General features: G+C 32.6%; 1 protein-coding gene across 6 annotated transcripts in view; it reads right to left on the reverse strand.

The window, feature by feature from the left end:
* GRIK2 (glutamate ionotropic receptor kainate type subunit 2) overlaps positions 1 to 26,063 on the reverse strand; it is a 721,121-nt gene that overhangs the window by 274,439 nt on the left and 420,619 nt on the right. For all 6 annotated transcript variants that reach the window (XM_010333764.3, XM_074397666.1, XM_074397667.1 and 3 more), the window contains exons 8-10: positions 24,969 to 25,112; positions 22,308 to 22,415; positions 7,062 to 7,175 (exon numbers count right to left, since the gene is read on the reverse strand). In XM_010333764.3, the coding sequence (XP_010332066.2) occupies positions 7,062 to 7,175; positions 22,308 to 22,415; positions 24,969 to 25,112 (366 nt within the window). The remainder of the gene's footprint in view (positions 1 to 7,061; positions 7,176 to 22,307; positions 22,416 to 24,968; positions 25,113 to 26,063) is intronic.

A 26,063-nucleotide genomic window follows, 5' to 3' on the forward strand; every position in this document is an offset into this window, starting at 1 on the left:
TCAAGGATTCTGGCCTATAGCTGTCTTTTCTTTGTTGTTGTATTTTTGCCAGATTTTGGTATCTTGATGAAGCTGGTTTTGAGATTTCCTCTTGCTGTTGCTTCCTATTTTTTTTCTACTGTGGTCTGATAAGATGCTTGGTATGATTTCAGTTTTTTGAAACTTACTGAGACTTGCTTTGTGATGAAGTTTGTGGTCAATGTTAGAGTATGTTCTGTGTGCAGATGAGAAGAGTGTACATTCTGTCGGCTTTGGATGAAAGATTCCGTAGCTATCTATTAGATCCAATTGGTCAAGTATCAATTTAAGTCCAGAATTTCTTTGTTTTCTGCCTCGGTGGTCTGTCTGATTCTGTCAATGGTGTGCTAAAGTTCCCCATTATCATTGTGTAGCTGTTGAAGTCTTTCCTTCGATCTAGAAGTAAGGTTTTATGAGCAAGGGAGCTCCAATATTGAATACATTTACATTTAGGATAGCATCTTCTTGTTGAATTTAACCCTTTATCATTATGTCATGCCATTCTTTGTACTTTGTACTATTATCACTGTAAAGTCTATTTTATCTAATACAAAAATAGCAATCCCTATCCTTTTTTGTTTTCCACCTGTATGACAGATCTTTCTCTATCCTTTTATTTTGTGTCTATGTGTGTTGTCATTACATGTGAGATGGTTCTTCTAAAGACAACAGAAAGATAAATCTTTTTTGTTGTTGTTGTTGTTGTTGTTTTAAATCCAATTCATGAAGCTATGTTTCTTTTTCTTTTACTTTTTCTTTTTTTTTTTTTTTTTTTTTTTTTTTTTTTTTTGAGACAGAGTCTTACTTTGTCACCAGGCACCAGGCTGGAGTGCAGTGGTGCGACCTCGGCTTACTCCAACCTCTGCCTCCCAGGTTCAAGCAATTCTCCTGCCTCAGCCTCCCGACTAGCTGGGACTACAGGTGTGCACCACCATGCCCAGCTAATATTTTGTATTTTTAGTAGAGACGGGGTTTCACCATGTTGGCCAGGATGGTCTCCATCTCTTGACCTCCTGATCTGCTTCCCTTGGCCTCCCAAAGTGCTAGGATTACAGGTGTGAGCCACCACGCCTGGCTGTTTCAAAGCAACAAGAAATAGTATACAAGGCTTGTAGAGCAATAGCATACCCTAATAAGTTTTTAGATAAACCGTATTTATTATTTACTTTTTAAAATAAAAGTGAAGTACATTCTGAGGCAATCTAGAAAAATTCTTTTACTTTTTTTTTTTTTTCCTGCAAGCCTGTTGAGCAAAGGCATTCTTTGTCATAAGTGATTTTCACACACACACACACGCACACACACACACAATTCTTTCATAAACTATGTAAGCATAATCATATACTTAGTTTCTGTAAACTATATTTACCTCATTTCAGAAACATAACTTCAGAGACTTTCAAAATGTACAAAAATCTAAGTCTTTTTGGCCATAATTATAATTCTAAGAAAAGTTCCTGTTTTTATTCTGTAACTATAGAAAATCTACTGGGATTTGGGAAGATGAGAAGAACTTCTTTCTCCCTGAAAAGTAATATTTAATTACTGGAAATTGTAGTGAATCTTATGGAAATAATGACTGTGTAATAGAGCTGAACTTGACTTTCAAGAAAAAAAAAGTGAGTTTTGCTAGTTGTGCTCTTCACTAATGTTTCAAGAAAGGAACTTAATTATGTCAGAGAAATATGTCTTAAGGGAGAATTTAACATAGTGATTATCATTCATGCTTGTATTTTTAAAAAGTCATGTTTTTAAAAAAACTAGTATGCTATTAAATTCCTTCAGTTGGTTGACTTACCGGTTTAGATGGAAATCTTGGTGGTTGCTATCTTTCTGCTGATATTTCTGTTTTAGCCATTATACTTTTTGTTAGTTTAATTCACAAGGGAAAGATAGTAAGAAAAAAATAGCTGAAGTTTGAATCAATCAAAGGTTCTATTTCATTGCTGTTCCAGTAAAAGGTTTAATGGAAAAGGAGACTGCACCTATTAGCTAATCTCCAAACAGCATTTCGTCTCGGAATCCAATTTATTATCCCCTTACATACATAATCAAGATTTGACTACTCAAAAGTCATTGCCAGCATCCCATACATACATGAGTAGCATTCATCATTTCCTTTCCCACCATCCCCATCACACTCTGTGGCAGCACTATCATCCTTGCTTCTAGGCTTTTAACCTTTAAGTCTTCATCCACATTCCTCAATGTTTTTTGTCCTATCTAATGTATCCCCAAGAAACCTCATACTTAATTTTCAAGGTTGTCATCTCTTTCCTCTTTCCTATAAGTACAGCGCCTCTCAAAGCAGACTCTATATATAATCACCCATTCAATAGTACCCATGAACAAATCATATCTTATTTGTTCAAAATGAGAGGATTTTAAACAAAGGGTGGGAGGGGTGTAAGTATAATGCCTCTCAAAGCAGACTCTATATATAATCACCCATTCAGTAGGATCCAATAACAAATCATATCTCATTTGTTCAAAATGCTCTTGATTACTTTTTTTGTTGAGCTTTCTTAGAATAATCTACTCTTTCTCATTTAGGTACTTGAATTGTGAATATGGGTTTTAAGGAGACTGTGGATTCTAAGAAAACAAAAACCTCTGGCCAGGGTGAATAGAAAGGTACTGGAATCAAAAGCAGATATTCAAAGTATTAACTAAATCAGCATTGTGAGTCCTGAATCGAAGGAGGTTTGATGTATATTGAGCATGATATTGTACATGCAGGTGGATATATGTCCAATAAGTAGTTGAAAATTTACATTTGAATATCAGTTCAAGGTTGTAGCTAAAATTCAGATTGTGTAAGTATATATGGTCCTATTGTGATAACATTTTTTAAAAATATGAGAATGTTAATGCAAAAATATTTCATTTCCATGTAGTTTGCTAGTGGCTGAGATAAATTAAAAATTCAGACTTTTCTATTCATTCCTTTATACAAAACTTAGTATATTTATCATAAGAAAATAATCTTCAATTATTTTAGTATTGACAATTATAAAATTGTCAATTTTATAGGATTGAAAATAATGTTAAGGCAAAAAAATAATATTAAGCCATAATAAAACTGCTTATTTGCCTTCATCATGGTAGCAAATTTAAATCAGATTTAATAAATGACAGATGATTAAATAATAGATTTAATAAATAAAGATTTAATAAAGTACAAAGGAAGAAGTATGTGTATATGTAATAAAAAATGAGGTTCTGGTCACTTAGAAGGCTTTAAAAATTAAGACCCAAAGATTTTCAAAATTATACCTAATTTTACATCAAAACTCATGACTTTCTTTCTTTCCTCTTTCTCTATCACCATAAATAGTTTTATATTTGACTAGCTATTGTGGAAGTCTCTGTGAATATGAGAAATAAAATACATTTGAAATAAAACATATTGAGCTATCAGAGCAAGAATGAGAGAAATGTAGTACCACCACAATTCCTGAAATAGAAGAAAAAATATGGTGAGAAAAAGTTTGGTTGTCTGAACAAGCTGATTGTAGGAACGGGGTTGGAGAAGACTTTAGTTTGAATGAGTCACTCTCATCTCACATTTTAACACTTAAGTAGTACTGTAAGCATATAGCTAAAATATTACCCTATATTATTTTGTCATTATTTTCTCAATACATGTTTAAAACTGCTTAGAAATTATAGAGATTGCTAAGAAGGAACATCTTTTGCTTTTCTTTTTTTTTACTATTTTACTATAGGTTCTGGGGTGTATGTGCAGATCATGCAGGATTATTGCATAGGTTCATACATGCTAATGTGGTTTCCTGCCTCCATCCCCCCCGTCACCTACATCTGGCATTTCTCCCCATGTTATCCCTCTGGGACCTCCCCACCCTGCCACTGTCCATCCCTTGGCCTCCCGCAATAGAACACCCAGTGTGTGATGCTCCCCTCCCTGGGTCCATGTGTTCTCATTGTTCATCACCCGCCTATGAGTGAGAACATGCAGTGTTTGATTTTCTGTTTTTGTGTCAGTTTGCTGAAAATGATGGTTTCCAGATTCATCCATGTCCCTATAAAAGACACAAACTCATCATTTTGGAACATCTTTTTCTTTGTGAAGCTGCAGTGTCTGGGTTTCCAAGCCCAAATGTTATGCAACTCTCTAAGAACTACATGCTTGACAGTCCTTCTATGACAATGGAAGGAGGAGAATCAGAGGGAAAACTTATTGCAGTGCCAAATTTGAAGCCTTAGAAAACTGCTTTTGTTGATATTATAGAAGAAGTTGCAGAGCCACTTAGGGGATAATTCGGTCACTTCTCTCTTTTGTAGTGTGTACTTTTCAATTGTTATTGGAAATTTGCTTCCAGGTAAGCCTTCTGTATTTGTGGGCTGTGACAAAAAGCTTTACAAACTTGAGCAAGTAAACTGGATACTGTAATACCTTCCACAAAGTGCTGGGAAGATAAAAAATCAGGCTAAGTTTTCAGGAGTAAGTACATTTGTTAAATTCACTGAGCCACTGGGGAGAAGAAATCTCCTTGGGAGTAAATGCTTTCCTGAAAAAGTTACCAAATACATAGTCATTTGCATGCTAAAGTGCTACTAGTCAACAAGAGAAGGAACATGTGCAGTGGCATTTAAATGCTACTAAACTTTTGATGGACAAAAATTAATTATTATACAGGAATAGCATAGTGAGAAACACTCAACATGTTCAGACAGGATTGCAAAATGTCTACTGAAAACCAAGAATTTAGAGGAAAAATAGGCATTTCATATAGGATATTGAATAACTGGAGTCCATTATTCTAAGTGAAGTAACCCAGGAATGGGAAACCAAACATTGCACGTTCTCACATATAAATGGGAGCTAAGCTATGAGTATGCAAATGCATAAGAATGATACAATGGACTTTGGGAACTTGGGGGAAAGGGTGGGAGGGGTGTGAGGGATAAAAGACTACAAAATTGGATATAGCACATACCACTCAGGTGGTGGATACACCAAAATCTCACTAGTCACAACTAAAGAACTTACTCATAGTCAGGCACAGTGGCTGATGACTGTAATCCCAGCACTTTGGGAGGCCAAGGTGGGCAGATCACTTGAGGTCAGGAGTTCAAGACCAGCCTGGCCAACATGGTGAAATACTGTCTCTACAAAAATACCAAAAAAAAGTAGCTGGGCATGATGGCTGGTGCCTGTAATCCCAGCTACTCAAGAGGCTGAAGCAGGAGAATCGCTTGAACCCAGGAGGCAGAAGTTGCAGTGAACCAAGATAGCACCATTGCATTCCAGCCTGGGTGACAGAGTGACTGTCTCAAAAATAAATAAATAAATAAAATAATAAATAAATAAACAAATAAATAAAATAGTATTTAGTCCCCTGAAACTTCCCCTAGCTAACAGCAGTAACAATAATCAGGTTATGTTTAGCACGTGTCATATTTTAAAATCTATGACTTGCTGAAAAATTGTATTTTTGTTATCATTTTCAGCAACTAGTAACTGATATTTTAACAATATGCAATAAAATTATCATAAATGAAAATATGATTTGAAAGATGATAGTTGTTATTAATAATAAACACCCCCCCAAAAAAAAACCAGAGAATTTTAACAGCTAAACTTGAAATTTAAAGACAAGAGAGGCAATATGGAGAATCACAAACAATATTGTTGTTTGTTGTTGTTGATGTTGTCCTGGTTCAAGAAGTCATCATCTGCCTGGAAAAAAATTAGACTTTTATGGTGGGACTGGGGTGTACTGCAAATGAGGAAGGCCAGAGGCAGAAAGAATAGGTACATGGCTACTGCAATAGTCCCAGCAGGAGGTAATGGGATTCAGAACATAATGGCATATAGACCAGAAATAGGATGTGTAATTGTACTGCGAGAACATTTTGACTGAAGAAGAGGGCTAGTTTGGTGGCTACAGGAGTTATCTTTGAAAAAAAAGGAAGATATAAAATTAAGTAAAAGAGTGTCTTTGATGTTTGGATGTGACAGAGGGAGTAAGAATCCACCGAAGTTCTTAGCCATGGAGCGGTTAAAATACCTTGTGACTTCCATCACTGTCACTTCATGATTATCAGCTTTGTTTCATTATCAAAAGGCTTTAACCCAAGCTATTTCATTTTGACATGCCTACAGATCTGACATTCCTTGTTGCTACTAAAGGGTTAAGAATATATATTCCTCTTAGCTTGATTTCCCACCATAAATGAAATTTATAAATTATATAAATGCTAAATGTTTATGGTAGTTTGTTCTGGACATTACTCTCACATGTTTATTGACTACCTGGGGATTAGTAAGAATGGGCATTGATAAGCTTATTCTGTAGGTGAAAAGTACTGACTAAATAATATAAGAGCTATTTGCTTATCCTAAATTAAAATTCCCTTTTGCAAATGGCATAGTGGGCATATGTGAATGTTACCATGTGATATAATTAAAATATATAAATATAAGAGGGGTAAAAACGTCTACGTTAGCAATATTAATTTAAGTCTATCAGTGGTGAAAATATTTCTGGCTTTAAAAAGCACTTGTCATTTGGTTACATTAGAGAAATTCATAAAGTAAAATAAATTTTCCAAGATGAGAACAATAAAATTGAAAATAAGGTTAAAAGATAATTACAATGAGAAAAAATTCTGAAAAATAAATGCCATTCCCTTTGAAATATATTCACAGAAATTAAAAGCAGAAGCAAAGTTCAAATTTTGCTCATCACTTAACTATATTTAAACAGCTGCATGTATTTTTCAAGTCTTGACATTGGCAACTCTTCAATAGTGCAGAAATGAAAAGATTTCCCATAATACATTAAGCTATATTATTAATCAACATAAACAGCCCAAATATTAATACAATTTAGATCTTTAAAGACTAACAAAACTGTGACTAAATTAACATTGACTCATCTGTTGTACAGTAATTGCTAAATAACTGTAAAATACATTACATTCTGTTCATTACTGTTCCAATTATAATGTCCTTTTCTATGCATTTCTGTGTTCATCTACACTTATCTAAAAATAATGGAAAAACAGATACTTACCAAAATGGTGGTAACAATCAAAGAACGATTGGATAAGGAATCTGTGATGTTTGCTGGCTTTCCCTTTTGACTTTCTGTCATATTCAGGCCACTGGCTGGATCCCACGTTCCAATCTATAAAATAGCATATATACTTTGTAAATTGTCCATCAGGCACCTGGGAGAGAGTACTGCAAGATCAAGTTAAGACTGCTAACACTTATTATTCACCTCTGCTGCATTATCTCCTGTCATTAAAGTAAAGGCAGCTTGTTTTAAGCATGATTCACTGCTCTGTGAAGTGTGTTCAGTGAAGTGCAACATTAAAGAACAAAATGATCCACTGAACTTCTACAGTCAGCATGGGAGCTTAATTTTCCATTCAAGCTTTCATTCACCAAGATAAACCACATTTGATGATACCTTGATAGCTGGATAGAAACTCATTAATAGCACATATCTTTTACTGTAATGGATCTAACTCATCATCTCATTATAAATATAACATGCCATACAGACAAAGCTAAAAGATAAAGCAAAATCTAGGGATCCAAGGTAAATTAATAGGCAAAGGCAGGCTTACGGGAAGCATTGACTAGTATTTTGCACCACCCCTGGTAGGATAAAACTGTACCCAGAATTATCTCTGGAGATTTGAAAACACATCTTTTCACATTTTAAAATGCTCCCAAGAAAGGAGTAGACAGTAAAATCTCATCTGAATAATGCATTTCAATACCTTCTTCTATACTCCACTGAATATGAACTTTAATTTAACTACTACCTTCTGATAGATTAGGCCATATGTTCTCAGTGTTTAAACATGTTGTATTCACTAAACATAGCCTATGAGATAACACAGACAAGCCTCTTGAAGACATGTCACAAAATGCACAGATTAGATGGTTTAATGACAGTTGCACCATTGCTCTATTATATAACAATGATCACCAGTAAAGAAGAGCAGAGGCAAAAGAACATGTGAAATCAGTTCTTTTTCCTCACTGACTCAAACCTAGGAGTCATCAATAACAAAATGTGTCTTCCATACTTTCCTAGATAAGTATTCAATTTATTTTTTGCAAAGCAAAGGAAAGCTATCAAATTGTCTTTAAAATAAGTCTCTGTATATAAATTAAGTCTTTTTTAAATGACACTGATTTAGCAGGTGTTATTTACTCTGGTCTAATTAAATATGCTAACAAAGGTCCTGTCAGCATAACCTCTTTGCCATATTTCCTCATATGATGTTAATTTTCCTCTCACTATTAAATACCGTATATTCCTGATGTTTGTAAAATAATGCAGTACTGTTTCCAAACTAAATAACCTACTAGCCAATTATATTTCTTTACATTAGACTATGCTTATGACAATGTCCTAAAGATGGAGTCTAATTCTATTTCAGAGTCAATAATGAAAGGCTTCAGGGGCCAAGCAGGTCATATCAATGTGCAAAATGATCATGTACAGGGCCATAGTAAGAATTTCTATGCAAGGGTATGGAGTTTTTAAATTTCCCAAAATACCAAGGCACAGTAGAAAGTAGGGTCAAATCCTAATCCTGCTTTTCCCACAGCTGTGTGCTTGGGCTGCATGTTCCCAGAGTAGGTGCTTTAGTTGAGTCTCCAGTAAGGTACCACCAGGGCTAGTAGAGTGCCTGCTGGGCACCTGGGTAGGGAAGGACAAGGGGTGTCAAAACTAGAATGCCCGCTGACCTACTTAAAGTATTTCAAATTTAAAATCATTTGCAAATATCCTTTTGGCTAAACAAGATATATCTGTGGACAATATTTTGTGGTGAGTGACTGTCATTTTTCTATACCTGGTCTACAATTAATACTTATCATGCATTCATTCCCTCAGATTTTACTCCTTTTTTTTTTTTTTTAAACCATTGACCAAATAGCTTGGATTTTCGGATGTGAAGTTCTACCAGCCAAACCATTGACAAACATCATTTGCCCACTGTTGTCTATCTAATAAAATCTTAGAAAGTTTTCAACTTCCTAACCAAGTAACTAAAAAAAGAATTTCCCATTTCACATAATGCCACCATCCATGATTACTTTTATAAAAACAATTTAGCTAAACGTTCACTCATCATCTAAAAATACTTCTCTAGTTTCATTCTTGGTTAGTTGTTTTTCTAGTATTTTTGGAGTTCTGACACAAATGAATATTATATGAATCTACAATTTCCTATATTCACAACTATTTATCCTCTTTTGTAAATCTCAGCTTTCTTAGCATAATATTATGAAATTTCAGAAATATCAGTGGCTTTAAAATTTTAAGTCAAATACAATTTTATATATTCCTAGATTGTTGACTATAGGATTCAAAACTTTCTTCCACTGAGGAAATTGTCATCAGAGGTTTTGTTTTAATGGCAAAACCCATGGACTATGTAATGGCAAACTATTTTTCTCTATTTGGGAACCACTATTTTGTCATATGATTTGATCAAGTCTTTGAAGTACTTTTTTTTTTTTTTTTTTTTTTTTTTTAGCTATGAAATGAAATTAAGATGCCTAAGCACTGTTGACTTTACATAATTGTATTATGCATGGTGGCTCTACATCCTGGTTTGCCCAGATACTGTCTTCATTAATACTCCTCTCTTGTACAAAGAAAAAATGTAATGATTTGCATGATTTGGGTAATAAATTATAGGGTCATTCTAAATATAAGGATTCAATTAGATATAAGGAATATGAATGTGCATCAAAAGTCATAGGAGCTATGGAAAATTATGGTTTGTTCATCTTTATCTTATGTTCTGATTGGCTCTTTAATTTCCTCTTGTGGTCAGAAAAAGTATACATATTAATTGTCACCAAATTATAAAATATGCAAAAGATATAAAAAAAGATAAATTTAAACTCTGAACCTATGAATACATCCATAGTCAAACATCGTTAATACTGTAGTGCCCCTTTTTTCTGTTATTTATCTTTCTTTACACAGTCCTTGCATACTTTACATCATAGCCTTGTAGTTAATGGCCCAGCTTTTGGACAGGGGTTTGACTGCCTGGATCCTATTATATGTCCACCACTTACCATCAGGTGACTTGGGCATATTACTTCTTTATGTCTCAATTCTCCCATCTGTAAATGGGAAATAATAGTATCTACTTCATAAACTATAGTGAAGATTAAATGAAAAAGTATTCAACACAGTGTGTTTATAAGTATGCTATAATTATTATGACAATTACTAATTATATTCTGTACATACACTATTGTGAGTATTTTCTGCTGGCATCAAAGATAATCAAAGCCATAATTTTAATGACTATACAAAATGATCATATGAACATATTGTGATATAACTATCATCATTACAAGGCCTTAATACACACATTTATTTATAAATATTTGCTCACACATTTTATTTTAAAAACAAATTTCTAGAATTAGAATGACAAATAATCTGAGTTGTTAAGATTATCACTACATGTTGCCAAATACCTTTCAAAAATCATTGCTCTACTTGTGATCTTTCTTCTTACAGTTCGTGGTAGTTTCCTTAAGACAACTATATAACAATTTAGCTTTTATTTTTAATAGTCTAAATAACATAATCAGATTATGTTATAGAGGTTTATAATTGTCAAGTCTTTTAATTGTAGATGGTGTTTTTACTGATAAAAATAACTTTTTATTCCAATTACTTTTTACCTAAACTTCCTATATATATTATTAATCACACTTACTTTACTTCCATTATTTGGGTCTTTGAATTTGCTGATATATCATCATATGTATTTTCACTGTCAACGTATTTGTTTTATTGTTTCTTTTATAAGCAACACCTCAGTTGATTTTTTCAATGTCCTAACTTTTTATCTTCTTGAATCTTATTTTTTTTAGCCTTAATCCTTTCACGCTGTTTAGTGTTCACTATTTATTTTCTACTCCCAGAAATTTTCCTATGGTAATTAGGAGATAAAATACATTTAAGTCTATGAATGTATTTTATCAACTTCTGTTTGAAATATTACTGTCATATTGTAAAACAAATATTCAGGTATAAAAATTGAAAAATCTACTCTATGAAAATTATCTATATTTTTTCTCATTCTGCTACCACACATACTGATTCACAGTTTTAGTTAATTTTTTATTGTTGTTGTTTTTGAGACAGAGTCTTGCTCTGTCCCCTAAGTTGGAGTGCATTGGCATGATATCTCGGCTCACTGCAACCTCTGCTTCCTGGATTCAAGCAATTCTCCCTGCCTCAGCCCCCGAGTAGCTGAGATCACAGGCAACCACTACCGCACCCAGCTAATTTTTGTACTTTTAGTAGAGATGGGGCTTTGCCATGTTGGCCAAGCTGATCTTGAACTCCTGACGTCAGGTGATCCACCTGCCTCAGCCTCCCAAAGTGCTGGGATTACAAGCGTGAGCCACGGAGCCCAGCCAGTTTTAGTTAATTTAATTTGGAGTTGTAAACACTGCCTCTCTTTACTTTGCTTTGTGTATTATCAATCATTTTGCTACAAGAAAAAAGTTGTAATTTTGATATAATTTGTAAAGCCATTATCAATGCTCTTTTTTAATGCTTAACTGAATTTGATGTTTACTAGGATACCCAGCCACAGACTCTTCCTTATTGAGCATTGTTTTTCACTTATCATTGTTCATATACAAGACAATTTATTTATAAAGGATAACCATATGACATATTTTTATGGTTGCGGATTTAAAAGTATTTTGTTGCCTTCTTTTATAAAGGAAACTTAGCTACATAAAGACATATCAGCTTTCTTCCTTCAGAGCTAAGTTTTATTTATTTTTCTCTAGTATTAATCTTGCTCTAAAAGACTGAGAGCTACCTTATATGTATTTTGTTGGTGGTGAATATTTTTGCTTTAAGTCTTCAGTATTATCTATTTGGAAACACTAAATCTCAACAAGTACACATATGTGTATATATATGTATATATTTGTAGATGTAGATGTATGCATGTATCTATATACACAGTACATTTATGTATATGCATACATAGCTTTTAAGTAATGTTATATATGGATGTATATATCATGTATTAACTTTTTGCAAAATATGTTACCTAGAGATTGAGAGAGAAAAAGAAATAATGGTTCTTTTCTTAAATTGTCAGAAATATAATGCATTTCTTCATTTTCTGAACATATATTTTGTTGCTTCTTATAGTTCTCAATTATTTGTGTCCTCATGTATTCTATAGAAGGCATACTCTTTACATGAAATACTTTTCCACCTTTCACTACCTTATGCATATATCTTGATCACTGTTTTAAAACATAGGTAAAACAACTCCTCATCTGTGCAGCAATGGATGGCCTTTTATTGTGCTTCCATACAGAGCAACTTAGGTATGCTTTTACTGTGATAAGTATCCTATTATATTTTAATTGTTTTCTTATCTCTGTCTAGTAAAAACTGAATTTCCTGTGGATGGAGACTTTGGCATACTTATCTTTTTACCCCAAGGCCTTTGAATGTAGGACATCCTATGGGCTTTACATGTGAGATCTCTGAATATATTGGTTATATATATATTGGTTATATAAATATATCTGTTATGAATATAACCAATAAATATTTTATTTACTGAACATAAATAATATTTATTAAACAGAAATAAATGTTTTATTTTCTTCATCTCAGAAATGCCACTTATGTATTGCTTAGAATCAAAATTATATTTCATATTTATTCATCTTATTCTGTTGTGTTAGACTGTAAGTGCCTTGACAAAAGGAAACATACCATCAATCTTTAAATTATATAATAAATATTCAATGAATATTTATTGAATAAATGAATAGAGTGAGTGAATTTCTGTATGATAAAAACTTTCAGACATTTTAGATTGACTTTCCAATACCATTCATTCATTTGGCAAATGTCCAACATATATTATGTGTCTATTATTTTATAATTACATATTTTGTTTTTTATATTTTATTCTTCATGTTTTTGTGTTATTCTTAATGTTTTAAGATGTATCTCAATATTGTATTTAATGTTTGAAAATATTATGCCACATATCTTTACTATGCATTTCCATTTTTTCCAAATTACATTTTATAAGTATTTGAAATGAATATTTTACACCATATGTTTTGGCTTTTTTTGAAAGGTATAAATTCTTCTTCACATAATTTTGTTTTTTGTTTTTTGTTTTTTGGTTTTTTTTTTGAGACGGAGTTTCGCTCATGTTACCCAGGCTGGAGTGCAATGGCGCAATCTCGGCTCACCACAACCTCTGCCTCCTGGGTTCAGGCAATTCTCCTGTCTTAGCCTCCTGAGTAGCTGGGATTACAGGCACGCACCACCATGCCCAGCTAACTTTGTGTATTTTTAGTAGAGACGGGGTTTCACCTTGTTGACCAGGATGGTCTCGATCTTTTGACCTCATGATCCACCTGCCTCGGCCTCCCAAAGTGCTGGGATTACAGGCTTGAGCCACCGCGCCCAGCCCCGTAATTTTGTTTTATAAATATATTTTCTCTTTGGTCTGTGTATTTTTTCTAGGTAAAAAAAAAAACAGTTTTCACAATAATTTTTAAATTATTTATCTTAATTAGTTGATCTTTTATTGTTTATTTATGTAGTTTTCTTGACAGTTTTCTCAGTATAAATTTTGTTTTATAACTCATATTACTACTTTAAATCCCCAAAATGTTTCCATTTCCTCTCTTGGGCTACATAATTGTTAAACCTCTGAAATTAACATCTTATCATTTCTTCTAAAGATGCATATTATTTCTGTTTTCTGTAAGCAGAATCAGTGGTGACATGTTTCTTATTATCTATGAAATTTAAAATAATAATCTGTTTCATATGTACACAAGAAACTTTTTCAAGTAGGAACAAAATTAATATTCTCGGTTAGGTTTAAAAATATTAGTTCCAAATACAATGAAACTTATTTTAAATTGAGAAATAATTTAAATTCTCCACTAAAAAATGCCTAATACAAACCTATCAAAATTCTCTTTATACTTTCTTACTGACATTGACTGACAAAATATTCACTGGATGTTGGTAGATGGAAATGGAAAAAGAAGCAAAACAGTTTTCCATTAGAAAACAATGTAAAGAAGAAAAATAGTTATTTGATTGCACATTGTTTTGATTAATGTCAGGACAATATATCAGCCTTGAATGAAAAATATAAGCCGTAATTTTCCAAAGAGAGCCTGTGTGATGACAATGAGAAACCACACTGTACATGTGTTTCCAACAATCTTAGCACAATGTGATCTCTTCATCTTAGAATAAGTTTGCTTAAAGAAATTTATTTTCAGTAATAAGTTGCCACCACTATACTATGACCCACAAAGTATAGTTTTCCTTTAAGTATATTGACTGCTTCTCTTCTCGAAAAAGTATGGCACCCCGACAATACTGTTTGGAGGAATTGAGAAATAGAAAGTATAAAGAAGAGATTCGTATTAAATGCTGATTTACATTTGAGAGATGAATATTTCCTGCAATTGATTGAAGATACACTAGTGGACTGCTTATTTCTCTTTTAATTCATATACCAGTTATTTCTGAAAACCCAGGTTTCTCAAACCAATACAATACATGAATACTGGGTTCAGAGATTTTTTTCAACAGAGTAGTTTTCTCACTATTAATGGGAAATTAGAGACTTTTGTTTTCCTTACTTCACCTCTTCACATGCTGAACAGTTAATTAAAAAGTAGAGATAGGTACTTGCATTACTGTCTAATAACCCTTGACATCAAAGTTTAATAACTGTTTATTTCCATTGAACTATATTAAAATGAGAGAACTTAAGCACTGGCACCTGAGCTCTGGAAAACAAAAAGAAATATTTTACAGCAACGCCTATGTGCTTCCTGCCAGCTAGAATTTAGAGTTCAGTACAATTGTCTGGGAACTGGGTAATCTTCAGATACAGGTTAATTGAGGGCCTATAAGGATAGGGAAAAGAACACTTCAGTAATCAGTGTCCTGAAACTTTCAACCCAGTGTCCACAGGATCTGGAATTTTACTATTTGAGTACTACAGTGCTAATATGAATACAACAAATCAGTAAGTATATAATCATCTCATGGAAAGGAATAAATAATCTAAACACCAATTTTTCTCATTTAGGATATTTATTTTAGTCTAGGACAAATTTAACCCTAAGCATAATTAAAGAGTTAACAGACAAGTGGTGAGTTTGGTTTTTAAAATAATGTTTGAATCAATGAATTAAATGTTCCCAAATATGAAAATGTGATACATTCAGTTAAAAACCATTTTTCCATAGATAAAAATATAATTCTGATTTGATTTTATTTGAAATCAAATCAATTACAATTATTTTTGTATATATACATATAAATGTTAATTTGAATTTAGTAATTAAAAGAAAAATATTCAATATTTAATATTCATTTTGGGGCCAAAATATTAGTAACACCACCAGTAGCATTGCTTTCCTACAGGAAGGCAAAAGAAATCTCAGTTCCTGGACAAGTTGGGATCATTGTTGCCATGGGGACTGGGTGTACCTATCAAATGGCACCAAAGAGACAAATAAAAACTGCCGTGCATCAGTTATCTAGAAATCTATCATCAATATAGCTCTCACTTATCTAAGGTAGATTTTCAGATTTAGATAAGTTTTGAGGATTGTAAATTCCATGCAGACACCTTTTGCATAGGAAGTTTAATGATGGCAGGATTCAACAAATAAAAGAAAAGTCAAACAAGCTTTATTTCTGGAACACATATGCCTATAAACTCAGGCAGACAGGGTTTTACTACCAATTCTTATCCTCCTCATATACTATCAAGATATTTGAGTTTTAGTGAAAAGTCTATGGATTACTGATACTAGTCTCTGTACTGGTAGGTACGAATACAAGCAGTGAATATTTTGAAAGCATAAGTGTTAAAAGTTAAAACAAAGCTTCACATGAAAGTGAAATATGACAAATTTAAACCTTTTAGAGGTGTATAAATGTGGAATATATTGCTTTATATTATTTATAAATACTATTTATAAGATATAACATTTTTACATTTATATTATCGACTATAGAAATTGACATATTTTATAAAATATCTTTTTGTATTTTTCTTTCTTAGATTTTCCAGAAGGATATGCAATTAGAAGCCGATATTATTACTAACCTATGCTGAGGCAAACACATTGTAATTTTTTTTTTATACAATCCCAAATGCTTCCAGGTCCTTCCGCACTATTTCTGTCCAAAGAAATTTATCAGTTTTATCCTTGTGTATTTTTCAAAGTTAGTATATAATATTAATACATGAAGCCAATTTTAATAAGGGTTTATTAGAGCCTATCTGATGAAGATATGGGGAATTCTATTCTCCAGTGTCTATTGTCATTTAAATATCACACAGGAGAATATCAACAAAATAATCAAAATGGCAAACTTTGATGCTAGGAAAAGGAGAAGAGAAGTGAACAAGAATAATTTTAATTTACACCTGTACTTAGAAACAAATATTCTGCAGTACAATAAAAATGATTTCAAATAACCAAGATAGTGTAACAGTAAAAGACTGATGTTTTTCTCTTGGAAAACACGTGAAGTACATTGTGGTCACATAGGAGAATTTATAAGAAAATTCAATCACGAGTTAAGATTTAGGGATTTTATTATTGCATTACAGTTTCCTATAAGAAATTCTTTTCTAAATTTAAGTGGTTGTTTTCTCAAAAGTGGCTTCTAGGTAGCTCATCTTGCAATGAAATTGCACTATTTTATATAATGTCATCAACCTATTTTGTGTGGAAGCCTTCCAATTCTTTTTGCTGTAAATGGCATCCTTTTGAAGTTATATTCTAAGATTTTCCTGAATATTTCTGTAACATCTTATGCCATTAGTTTTGCATTTTCTTCCCACTGAAGCTGGACTCTCCTAAGCACATAGCTAAGCTCAGATGACTAAGTAATAAGGATAAACCATTACCAACAATAAGTTATGTCCTGGTTACATATTCTAAACAATAAAAAGAAAAAAAAACTCAAAACTTAATTTTATTGTTGGTGATATTTTCATATTTCCTCACAAGCAAATTTATCTTGATTCTTTTTATTTTTGCTAATCTTCTCCCTCCAAATTACTCCCTCCAAAACCACAATCTCAGCGGTGATCTACCCAAAACAATAAGGATACATCTTATTACTTTCAGTTTCCCAATTTTTTGCCACCCTCTAAGTCAGTATCAGCCAGAGAAAGTCAAATATGCCCCTCAAACCCATTATCCAGGTGCCTTGCTTAGTTAGACCACCTCCAGTTTCCTCATGCCAACAACCTCATGTCATAGCACACATGAGATCTTCATTTATTTCCACTATAAAACTTTTCCACTTCCCGTCATGCCTTTGAATCCCTGTTTAACTCAAATGATGATGACCATCTCCCTTCCTGTAGTAAGCACTGAACAGTAACTTCTGCTTGTTCTCAACTGGATGGGCTTTGTTTATTTCCATCCTGTCAACTTATAAGGACAAAAAAGGAAAATGTATAAATAGAATAATGATTTTTACTCTTTAATATAATACTGGAGAGTCGGAGAGTTTTTAATTGTGCCATGAATGGGGCCAGATTTGCTACTGAAGCAATGTGGATCCTTGCAAGTTCAGACTTCAGGGTGACCTTCTGCACTCTAAAATCCCTTACCCACTTGAAACATTGACCCATGACCCCAACCCACTGACCCCTTGGCTATTGTCTTTCCCTGTTCTCACATTGAAGGTATAGAGCAAAGCTAGGAAAAACAACAAACTGTGCTACAGGAAAATAACTCTGCCTCCGACACTTGAGTAAGCATTCTGTTATAGTTTCCATAAAGATCCTTTATTCATTCAACAGTCAACAAATATTTCTTGAGTACATACTTTGTCCTGAAGACAAACGATACTTTGCAAAGCCTTAATATATAATGATGGAAAAGAAGCATATATTTTCCATCTAATATGTCTTGCACTCTGGCTAAGGAGATAGCCCTTTTTATAAAGTTCACATGAATAAATAATTATGCACTTTGATAGAGTCAGAAATAAAGTACAAAGCATTATGAGCAATTTAAATTTGATTAGAGACTTAGAGGAGGCCTATCTAAACAAGTAATATTTAAGATGATACCACCAGGATGAGTAGTAATTTTCCAAGCAATGGCACTGGGAATGGATATTCCAGCTGGGAAAACTGTTTCTATTAGTTATGCCAAAGTAATAAGAAAACTTTGTTTTCCTGAGGGAGTGGGGGATGAAAACTCTGTAGGTAGAGCATAAGAAAATATCTGAGAACATGATGAGAGGTCACTGGTGCTTTGGATTTTATTCATTATACAATGAAAACCTATGAAAGCATTTAAACAGAGGGATGACGGGTCAATTTTTTTAAAAAAAATATCTGCCTGGCTGCTGTGGTTCTGATCAGAATAATTAAAGCTGGGAAAATCACTTTCTGTTTTCCTTTTCCTGTTCTTGAGCACTCAATACCAGGCTCTCATAGGCAAAAGTATTGCCTGAGCTAGACACAGTCTGTAATAGCACCTACAGTATTTCCACCTTCTTCCCCTTCCCTACTCCAATGAAGGCACTGCCATGGTCCCAGAGAGCTTGTTTGGACAGAAGTGGCTGGCTGTATATATGGTATTAGATATCTTTTGGGGACCACAGTTAATTGTGCTAGATTCCAATTAAGGCTTTCACTATTATAGAGTAGAAATAATTCATTTGATCTATGAACACTATCTATGTAGAAAGGATGTCCATCTCCACTCCAGGCTCAGACACCTGAGCATGGCCCACCTTTTCCCATTCATCAGAAGCATACCTATTTATCCCTGGTTTGTCTGCTCCACAGTTGTAAACAACAGAAGCATGGACTTCCTTCCTGTTAAATGTTTTACTCCTAAAGTTCATGCTTCAGAAAATTATTTAAAATCTATCATGCCAGTGACATAGAGTAACTTTCTTTTCAGCACTTATTACTGCCTGGTCTTATAATCCGATAAGTCTATTGAGTCTATTTATTATTGGCAGATTTCCTCTTCTAGACTATAACCTTCAAGAGAGCATAAAATAGACATTCATTCTATGTGTGTTAGAGGATTAACCTGACAAATGAAGTGTGCTAGTCTAAAATGAGCAGTACAAAGTGAGAATGAAGAAAAAGCAATGGGCATGAGAAGAGGGGTAAAGCTAGCACTGTACATGTTTTCCTTATTTATTTTTGTCTCTCAGTCATGATAGAACATAATTGTTAAATTTTAATGATTAAATTTCTAGTCTCAGCTTCTTTCAAGATGTTACTTTCCGGTTCTTTTAGAGGGCATAGTATTCTTACTTCAGAGTGTCCAAGAGGGCAGCCATTTCTCCTCCACTTTTTTTTTTTTTTTTTTTTTTTTTTTTTTTTTTTTTTTTTGAGATGAGGAGTTTGACACAGATAAATTGGGTGGCAGGATGAAGTTCACACATTTAGTTTTGATGGAATCGGAATTGAAATTCAAGCCTCTTGGATCACCATCTACTGGCCCTTCTAAACTGAATTCTACCAAGGTAGGAATGCTATATTTTCCGTCTATGAGTTGGTAATTATACTTTCCAGGGGGAAAAAAGTAAAGTCAATAAGAGTCAGTCTTCATGTCTTCATGAGGCAGATAACTGCTATTGCCTCATTATTCAGTGTAAGACCTTGTGTTTTAGAGAGATTAATACATTTGTCCATAAAAAGTAAAGGGCAGAGTGAGAATTTGAGCCCAATTCTGTCAGAATCTAGACCTTGAGCTCTTAACCATTCTACTAAATTTAAAATGAGAACCTTTTGCTATTTAACAGCACTTTATTCATTCTAAGTCAAAATCAAGTCTGTCAAAATGGCATTTTCAATTTTTCTTAAGAACTGATTAAACTTTACCTCTGTCCTTTAGCTGATGAGTTGATGTACAAATTTTCTAGGATATTGAAAACATTTGATGTGAACTTTTTGTTCCCTTTCTCTTTAACTTACCTTCACCCATCCTCAGTACCTCACGCGTCTTTTCAGAGGAAGATTTATGCCAATTTCTTTCTACTATTAATCCTTCTACTTGCTAATTTGTTTTCCAATATTTTAGTTATGCTTTTATCCTTGGTATTCCCCCTTTTCCTGACTGGCTCCTCCATTTTTCCTTAAAAACATAGTCTAAATACTTGCTAGTCTTTGAACTAACAACATTGCTGATGGTCACCTCCACTTCCTATTAGAATGGTTTTAAATTCATGGCCTCCTACTAAAATGATTCTAAACTATATTATCTTCCCAAGTAACCCACAGACCTCTGGGCTATTCTTTCCTTAAACTCACATGTTATTCTAATACCTTGCAAATATCTTGGGCATGGTATTCATTTTATGACTAAAATCTAGCACTTTACCTTTGTCTCCCACTTGTTCTGTGTGTGTGTGTGTGTGTGTGTGTGTGTGTTTGTGTGTGTTTGTGTGTGTGTGTGCATATGTGTGTAAAGAATAAAATCAAATGCTATGTTTTGTGTTTCCCCATACTGTTACTTCCTTCTAAAATGACTCAATTTCTAACAATCAATAATTCAACATATTCAAAGGCTAATTCTAAGTACTCAATTGACTATGACTCTTGACTAATTATATCTTTTATCAGAAAATAGATTTTTATTGGTCTTTTGGAAGCTTGAAACATGGTTTTTGATAGTATTTATTCACAAATATGTATTATCACTGCACATGAAAAGCCCCTTAGGATAAGGACTGTATGCAATTAATTCAGCAAAATAAATTTTCAGATTTTATGAAATAATGTGAAATATTTATAAAATTTCAGAGCAACATGCACAACTCTACAACTCACACTGTTTTACCTTGCTTATCAATGTGACAGATCATTATATGTACTTGATAATCATGACAGTCAGGCGTATCTATGTCACAATGGAGCACAGAGAAATTTTGTAATGTTTTTATTTATTTTCAATCCAAGACAGGAAAAGATCTATCGTAAAGGCATTGCCATTTTTATGCAGATGTATTAAAATGTCAGCAGTGGTCCAAGTTCATCCTAGTTACTTGGATATTTTTTAAAAATAAGGTAATAACATCTCCAATAAACAGCAAAATAAACTCCTTAAGAGCTTACTAAACTCCACCATTATCAATGCCAGTCTTGGTCACAGACTAATTTTCTCATCTTGAGAGTGAAGTAGTTAGGAAGGGACTATCTCATGAATATTTGGGTTCCAGTTTATTATAAAATATTCCTGACTTTGCATGGTCTTGACAAAGTGTACAGTCTGAAATCCTAAGTGGCAGGAGGTAACAGCCCTATCAATTTGAGTCATCGGTTGGTCATAATGTACTTAAACTGTCTTGGGGGCATTATCAAAAATGTAATTTTACTCTCTCCTGGATTATTTAAATCAGCATTCAAATATGCTGTTATCTTCCAGGCTAAAAAAAAAAAATCCCTTCTTAGGACTTCAGTTTCTATCTAGAAATACAGCTCCGTGTTTCATTGTTAGGTGCAATATAAGATAGCTTGCTATCTTCAAACCAATATTATCTCAGTCAAATATAACTTTTCTCAAATTCTTATTAAAATACCTTGTCAATTATCAATCTATCAGAAAAATATCTAAATACACACATATGTATTTAAGAAAATTCACACTAAAATATTCATAAAGTATGCACATACCCAAATTCTGTGGGTACTTTGCCTCAGTCCCTAGCAACAGAATCAAGTAAAGTAGATTCAGTGTGATGTGTTATATTTACGTGCATACCCAATTTGCTGTGCATACACTAATTCAAATATTTTACTTAAATATCACTCAGATATGTAAACATACTTTTATATCTATTTTTAATGACATGCTCCAATTGGGAAAGTCTATGCAACCACATGTGATTAGAAGCTGCATGTATAAAGACCTATATTAAGCCAAATATTTTCTAATTGCTATATTAAACCTCAAGACTAGTTAAGATTATATGCATTTCAAAGATCATATGCATCAGAAAAACCTCTAGTAAGAAAATAAAATAAATAAAATATAAAATTGTCTTAAAATACCCATTATCCTTGAATCCTAATTGTCAATTATTATATTCAATATAACAAATTAAATATATATTTTAGAGTTACTCAATAAAGTTAAATGTCAATGAAATGTGACTATAAGAGAAAATATTTCTTTCTTCTTTGAGTTTCATTTTATAATTAAAGCAAGTAGCTGATTCAAATACCTTTTCTAGACCTTCTTCCTTGAGACTGATCACATCCAAATCAAAATCTGTTCGTAAGCCATTGGTTTTGTTGAAGGTTATTCTGCCTGTGAGGCCTTCCCAATGTGCCTATGGGAATAGAAAAAAAAAATTGATAATAAATAAGTGAAGAAAGAGGGAATCAATAATTTTTTATAAAAAATAGGAAACGTTTTCATTACTTTTCGTAGTTTACAATGCTAGAGATTTTTAAAATATTTTAATTTTCTTTTGAAATTTAAAGGATGTTTCTCCAAATAAATTATCCCAGTTTCAGTAGAAATTTAATAAAAAATTTTCATTTTACACAATGCATTTTCCAGTTATAATTTTCTAAGAAAAATTGTATTATTATGTTTTAAGTAGTGAACCTCTTTTAGAAAAGGAAGAAGAATTTAGTTACTTTTTGTGGTGTATGAGATACTGAATATCTCACTGGCAAATACAGATAGAACTACTGCTATAAAATCCCACTACTAAATTCATAATAATATGAAAAGAAACTTACTACAATAAAAGAAACTGAATCCACGAAAAGCTATGTTATGCTAACTCAATTATATACATTTCCCCTAGAATAATTAACTTTTACTTTCCTTTCCTTTAAGTAAGTCCAGGGAAAATGTATAATTACTTCATATCAAGATATTCTTCATGTAGTAGGAGATGGGAATATAATAATCCAGCTATATAATGTGTTCAACCCTGAAAGGTGAGTAAATATCTGGACTTTTTTAATGTAAAAATTTTTCCCAATCTGTTGGTATAGAATCAAAATTAGATGTTTTCCATTGTTTGTCTTTTGGAAATAGCTTAGAAAAAAATAGTTAAATATGGACATTTTAAATTATAAAATGTATGCTCACAACCAAAGTGTTTAAGATAATATATACCAACACCTAAAAGAAGTAAATCTTAGTAGATTAAGGGTAATATTTCAATAAGGACTGGGAATTAATATTACTAAATTTCTTAGGCTCCATATGAATTTTGACTTATGTGCAGGATTCTTAGTTTTCAGCTAATGATTACAAATGAAATAGAAAAATTATAATACATATCCAAATACATATTGTAACACGACTTTGCTAAAGTTAAACATGTGTTCACTGGCTTGTAATAAGGAAGAAAATGTATTATTAACCTAACAACTTCCAAAGAAAAAATTTCAGGTGACTAACAAAAATGCATAATAGTATAAAAGTAAACAAAAAAGAAGTACAATAACAGAAGTATAAAAAAGTAGAACAAATCTGGGATAGAGAGAGCATAAAGAAATGTATAAAGAAGAAATTTCACAAATAATTTTATCACAAATTCAATTCTGAACTTCCTAGCAACCAAAACAAAGAAGAAAATATTATAACAACACAAAATACAGGTTCTATAATTTAAGACATACCAGCTGCTCAGGAGAAACAGCTTTTTCTGGCACTGAGACCTGAGAGAAATTTCTCCTGTTGGTCCTCATAAGGGGGACACTGTGATTTAGTGGACAAGATTTTCAATTACACCCTACAATAAATACAATGGGGAATGTCATACAACTGCTTCTTTTAGGGCTGCTTGACACATGTCGTGGTCTCAATAATCTAGTGCTGAGTTCAGAAAAATCAATTCTTCATCTTGTCAGACCTGTGGACTATGTCTACAGCTCACAGTTTTGAACCAGAAGTAAATGTTAGACTATGGGGCAACCAATAAACAGCATATTGTTCAGAAACTATTAATTCACCTACCTGAGAATTTGATAAGAATTAGATAAAGAAAAGTCATGGATATTCAGAGATACTTAATTATGATCCTATTTGCACTTTTATTTTCATGATGAATAATTTATTACAAGATGAACTGGTGATTTATTTTAAGCCATTAATAAAAAATCTCATATGGTAATAATACCTGTGATATTTCAATGCAAAGATTAAGGCTTAGCTAAACTTTCATCTATGAAAAGTATTCTAAGCTATCAAAGGACTTTCTGTAATGACAGGAAAATATATATGTATATGTATTTTTATATATATGTATATATAATCTTCAAAAATTTTTCTTTTTCTAGCTATGAATACTCTTGATATATAACAGACATAATCAGAAATGATAAATGGTCATAAGAATGATTGCATTATATAATATGAAGTAAATTTTGCACTTTGATTAATCCATGTATTCTATTTTTGTTAACTGTTAATATAATTTAAATAACTAGACATATTTAGGGACAATTCATTTAAATAAGTATATTTCAAGCCTCACAAATTAGGTATCCTTTTACTGTAGTACAAATGATATTTATTTTAGAAATGCATTTATATTTTGTTGCCTAAAACATAAACATTCTTTTATTAATCTAGATCTCTACATAAAGAAAAAGTAATACATGTAAAGATTCAGAAAGGTAAAGGCTAACTTTCATATAGATATTTTGATAAATATTTTGTTTATAATGGGATTTTCCCCACCTTTTATTTGATATTATTTAGTAAAAGAAATATTAATTTTGCTTATTTGGATGGAGTAAGAGACAACATTTAAATTAAAGATAAAGTAAAAGGTCACTTTCTAGAAAAACTGCAATAATCTCATTTCATTCAGCTTGACAATAAAAGAGACAAGGCAAATGTGCTTCTCCTGACATACCTCTTTAATTAGACTCATAAAGCGGGTCCCGAAGCGCCATGGTTTGTGTCGATTACACTGCAATGAACTGACTGTCATCTGGGGAAACTGTTGGACAGCCACAGACACCACATGCACAGCATCATACATTAGAGCAGCGTCAGTCTGAAAGGCAAGGGAAAGGGAAATTTATAGTCAATATAACTTGTAGAACCTGTGGTAAATAGTTCAGAAGGAGAGAGAAGGAAGGAGCAAAGGAAATATATATCTCGTTTTGCTTTGTTTAAAGAAGAAAACATTATCTTCAACATGCTCTTGTTTTCTTAAATAAGACATTATTATCAAATTACTACATCAGCTCCATAAGAAAATTTTACCTACCCTCCTTTTCCTGAAATGATAACTCAATTACATATGGTCCTAGTATTGCTGTTGAAGTAGGAAATGTATGAAGACAGTCTTTTTACCTTTTTGTCACTCTCTCTGCTTCTTATTCTGTCTCACTACACACCCTCACAAACACACACACACACAATGACTACAATTTCTAACATTTTTAGTGGTCCCATAAATTACATATTGTATATAAAAGTAAGTAAACAGTTTCCTTGTATAGGAAGAAACAGATTTTAAGGGAGATTTACTTAAAACCTTAAACTCTTTAATTGTTTTCATCTTTTAGCTTTAAAAGATATAAACCCCAATCTTTTTCTTCAACTCAAATTTTCAAAAGATTCAATCTCAGAAATGATGGTACAGTTTTGAATCTCAATACTGTATCACCCTCTTTTCAAGGAACTATGCTTAATCTCTTGTTCTGTTTTCTTTCCCCAAGATTTCCATATGAATAAAATTTCATTTAGCTTCTCAAGTAAAACGAATATGAATTCTACTGTGTTTGCACCTGCTCAAATGACTGACCACTCTGGAAGTTGATGATAAAAAAAATAAAATGTTTATAAGTCATTACAAAACAGAGGCTCAGTGATTGTCAAATGCTGTGTTAAATGGACCCTCACATTGTGTGTGACAGATCTATGCCAGGCTTACTACCTAGAGAAGACATCCACACTGACAGTGCTGGTAGCAATGAACTTTGACCATCTGCTTGGCATG

Source organism: Saimiri boliviensis, chromosome 4 (genome assembly GCF_048565385.1).
Source record: "Saimiri boliviensis isolate mSaiBol1 chromosome 4, mSaiBol1.pri, whole genome shotgun sequence".
NCBI classification, from domain to species: domain Eukaryota; kingdom Metazoa; phylum Chordata; class Mammalia; order Primates; family Cebidae; genus Saimiri; species Saimiri boliviensis.